We start from the raw sequence: 3,723 nt of genomic DNA, 5'->3' as shown, positions 1-3,723 counted from the left end.
TGAAGCTGTGTAGCCGCCGCAGTCAGAAGGACAACGTGCCGGATAAAAGTGCAAGCACTGGAATTGAGTGCAGATAGTGTCACCTTCTAGCGCCGTCCCGCAGACGACGACGGACGGTGCGGTGGGATCCAGAATTGTGTGCAGACATTCTGAACGAAAATGAAAGACAAATATGTTTCTACGCTTGATGGTTAGCGACGGCTCGGAAGGAGTCTGGATTGCGGAAACAAATTAAAAAGCTGGTTTCTACCGACACAGGTTTTTCGGGGCTACCGTCCGTAGCTGTCCGTAGCAGATGTGAAGTGGCAAGAAAATTTATACATTGGTGTTTTATTTCGAAATCAAAAACGGGTGTGAAAGCTAGCCACTTCAACGGAAAAACAATAAATATGGAAATGCGACTAATCTATTCGGGTTTCGTGAATGGAGAGAACACCGAAAGCAATAACAATGGTGACTTGTTCCAATGTTGTACCACTACCAGCGTTGTTGGAGGGCGAGATGTGACTTGCCGGGCTGTCGGACAGACAGATTGCGTGGGTGGCTGCTGGTAAAAGTTCAATTTCCTTCACGGAGGTGTAGGAGACGGAAAAAAACTTGGATATTAGCATCTTGAAGTGCAACGCGAGTGAAAAGTTCAATTCGAAAAAATTTGGTGTTCAAGTCCTTACAGAAATAATATGAATTCTGTTTGATACGCGATTCGACAGAGACGCCAAACTAGCGAGAAAGTGATTTATTGAAATTGGGACAATTGGGATTTTGGAAAATGAAACGTTTACACAGTGAGTTCCAGAAAATCAAATTGAAGCATGACAACAAGTGCTAGTGCGAACAGGCGAGCAACAGATTTGGAAAAAATGTGGCTTAATCTGGTGATACTGGGCGCACTATTCAACATGATGCGACTGATGACCGGTGTGGATGGATGTCCATCGGAAGTGTGCGTTTGTAAGTGGAAGGGAGGCAAACAGACGGTCGAATGCGGCGGCCGAGGTCTCAATCGGATACCGGAAGGCATGGATCCCGGTACGCAGGTGTTGAACTTCTCCGGTAATGGACTGACGATTTTGCAAAGTGAGCGATTGAAGCGAATGGATCTTATCAATCTGCAGAAGATATACATGGCAAGAAATCAGCTTATCAAAATTCACGATCGAGCTTTCAAGGGGCTCACCAACTTGGTGGAGCTTGACCTATCGGAAAATATGCTATCCGTTGTGCCGACAGAAACTTTTGCCGACTATCCTGCTTTGATGCGGCTTTCTCTCAGCGGAAATCCGATTCGAGCACTGAGAACCAACGCATTTAAGCATCTATCCTTCCTCACAACTCTGGAGCTCAGTAACTGCCAGATCGAGCTCGTAGAAGATGAAGCATTTATCGGTATGGATAATCTCGAGTGGCTCCGATTGGATGGTAACCGAATCACCAACATTCAGGGCAACCATGTCCTGCCGGAATCTCTACACGGAATCAACCTACAAGCAAACAGATGGCAATGTGATTGCCACTTGCTCGATATTCATACTTGGTTGAACAGTTTTAATGTCCCACAACGGGAGGAACCGAAATGTTCTGGCCCGCACAGGCTAGCAGGTCAAGTTATAAGAAACATCCATCAGGAAGACCTAGCTTGCCTGCCAGTAATAACTCCGGACGCACTGTACAGGGAAATTGCTGAAGGTCGAAACATGACCCTCACCTGCAAGATATCCGCCATCCCTGAGGCGTCCGTTTCTTGGTGGTTTCAGGGGCAAATGTTACAGAATGATAGTTTATTAGCGCCTAATCTGCATCTCTATCACTACAACGACGAAGCCGGAGGTGAAGAAAAGCGAAGTGAGCTGTTAATCTTCAACACCAGTCCGGACGACAATGGAACCTTTTCCTGCGTCGCAGAAAACTCTGCTGGTCGTGTGCAGGCTAATTACACGCTGCATGTTATCGTTAAAGAGGAGCCCGTAGTGGAGGAGGTGACTTTTTCACAAGAATACTTTTTAATCATCGTTGGAGTTAGTGCTGCCACAGGGTTTCTACTATTTCTTACTATCTGTTTAATAATCTGTAAATGCAGTCGACGTGGCGGAAGGAGAAATGCGGGCAAGAAAGCTCGTGGAAAATCCAATTCCGATACGACCTCCAGCAGTCAGAAGTGTTCGTCAATCACAAACGATATTGGAGAACCATTGACCTGTTCGAAGATTAATGGATCGGTCGGAATAGGGGAAAATAATCAACAGGACGTTGTTCTATATTTGAATACCACCAATAACCTCGATAAGGCTGGATTAGGCAATTTAGCGCTGGGAAGTTCTGTTCAGTTTTGTAGTCCTCCTTCGGCTCGCAGTTACCAGGAACAGAATCCTGATTTGATAAACGACGCAGAAAGCGGAAATAAAACGCGTGGTCGTCCGGAAACGTTAGACTCGGACATGGGTGAGAACGATCCAGATGAACATAACAGCGTACAGGATTCCAACAGTGAAGCCAGCTTTCAGCAAAATTACTTCCAACCATCGATGGGTATTCGACCGGTGGTTCCACGGTTTTCCGCCTTGTCTACACTGCCTAGAGGAATCAACAAAGACATGTATCAGCACCAAGTGGACATTCATCTAAGCCCAGGATGTTTCCTCGATCAAAACGGGTTTCCTATCGAGCTGAACCTAATGGCCCAAGGAGAGCCAACTGTTAACTATTATCGAACGTTACCGCACAATCGGGGCCAAAAGGGCCAACCGAAGGTACGCTATTCGAACGACGCGGAATTCATTACGCGAACCTCGCAAACCTACCAACTGTACGGTGGCATTCCGGCGGACATTCGATATACGGCCGAAGGATACCCGCAGCAGGCTGGTGGAGAGTCTACAAGCGCAAGTCAATTCCCTTCTCCTCCGGAAGGATACAAAGCCGAACCGGGCGGTGTGAAGCAGCTAACATACATGAACGCACCGGCAGCGATCTGCGTCGGAGCAACACCTCCGCAGCAGTGGCCATCGTTTCTACCAGGCTATCATCCTGCGCAGCTAATACCCATCACCGGCCAGGTCGGGTCGGATTTCAACCGTTACTTACCTCCGCCGGCACTGACCGGTGCTGCCAGTTCGCAGACCAGTAGCAGCAGCAGCAGTCCTACGGGAGCACCCGTGCTGAAGAAATGCGTCGGCGCGCAAACGATGGAGTTGCACGATAAGGATGTAATACCAGAGCAACGTGAAGACGAAGAAGAGGACGACGAGGACAATGGTACGGATCGCGAGAGTGGTAACGCCAAACTAAGGCACCTGACCGGACCGCTGGCGGACAGTCCGGATGAGGGTTACGTTGGCGATAGCCACGAGACGACGGATATTTGACATCGGATGAAACCGCCGCTGCTGGCGAAAACTATCGTGCACTCATCCGGCTCACTGCAGCTAGATTCGGACGACGTACATTTATAAGAGTGTGATCGCGGTGGTAAACTCCTAGGGGACGAGGCGTGTGAGTGTACAGATGTTATATGAAAAAAAAATTAAGGGGCGTGTGTGAGTGTTTTTTATAGAAGAAAAGAAAACGTAGTTTCTAGATTGTTGAAAAGGCAGAAGGTTCGCTGGGTGTGCTGTGAAAATGATTCTGGTTTCACATTTACAGCATTTTATTTTGACTTTTATTTTCGATTTATTTTTTCATTTCACTGTGTTTAACAATTCAACAAATTGCAGTTATTTTATTTGT

The 3,723-nt window shown here is 47.3% G+C and overlaps 1 protein-coding gene across 1 annotated transcript; it reads left to right on the top strand.

Moving 5' to 3' along the window:
• The first annotated feature begins 860 nt into the window (after window positions 1-860).
• On the top strand, window positions 861-3,362 carry LOC128743574 (uncharacterized). The gene has a single exon (XM_053840174.1). It carries the CDS (start codon window positions 861-863, stop codon window positions 3,360-3,362), a length of 2,502 nt encoding a protein of 833 aa, XP_053696149.1.
• Window positions 3,363-3,723: the final 361 nt, after the last annotated feature.

Source organism: Sabethes cyaneus, chromosome 3 (assembly GCF_943734655.1).
Source record: "Sabethes cyaneus chromosome 3, idSabCyanKW18_F2, whole genome shotgun sequence".
Lineage (NCBI taxonomy): Eukaryota > Metazoa > Arthropoda > Insecta > Diptera > Culicidae > Sabethes > Sabethes cyaneus.
Note: the sequence above shows the minus strand (reverse complement) of the source record. Positions and strands in the feature narration are given on the sequence as shown.

What these genes read in the sequence shown, in the direction of transcription:
- LOC128743574 (XM_053840174.1), top strand. Translation starts at nt 861, where the DNA reads ATGTGGCTTAATCTGGTGATACTGGGCGCACTATTCAACATGATGCGA.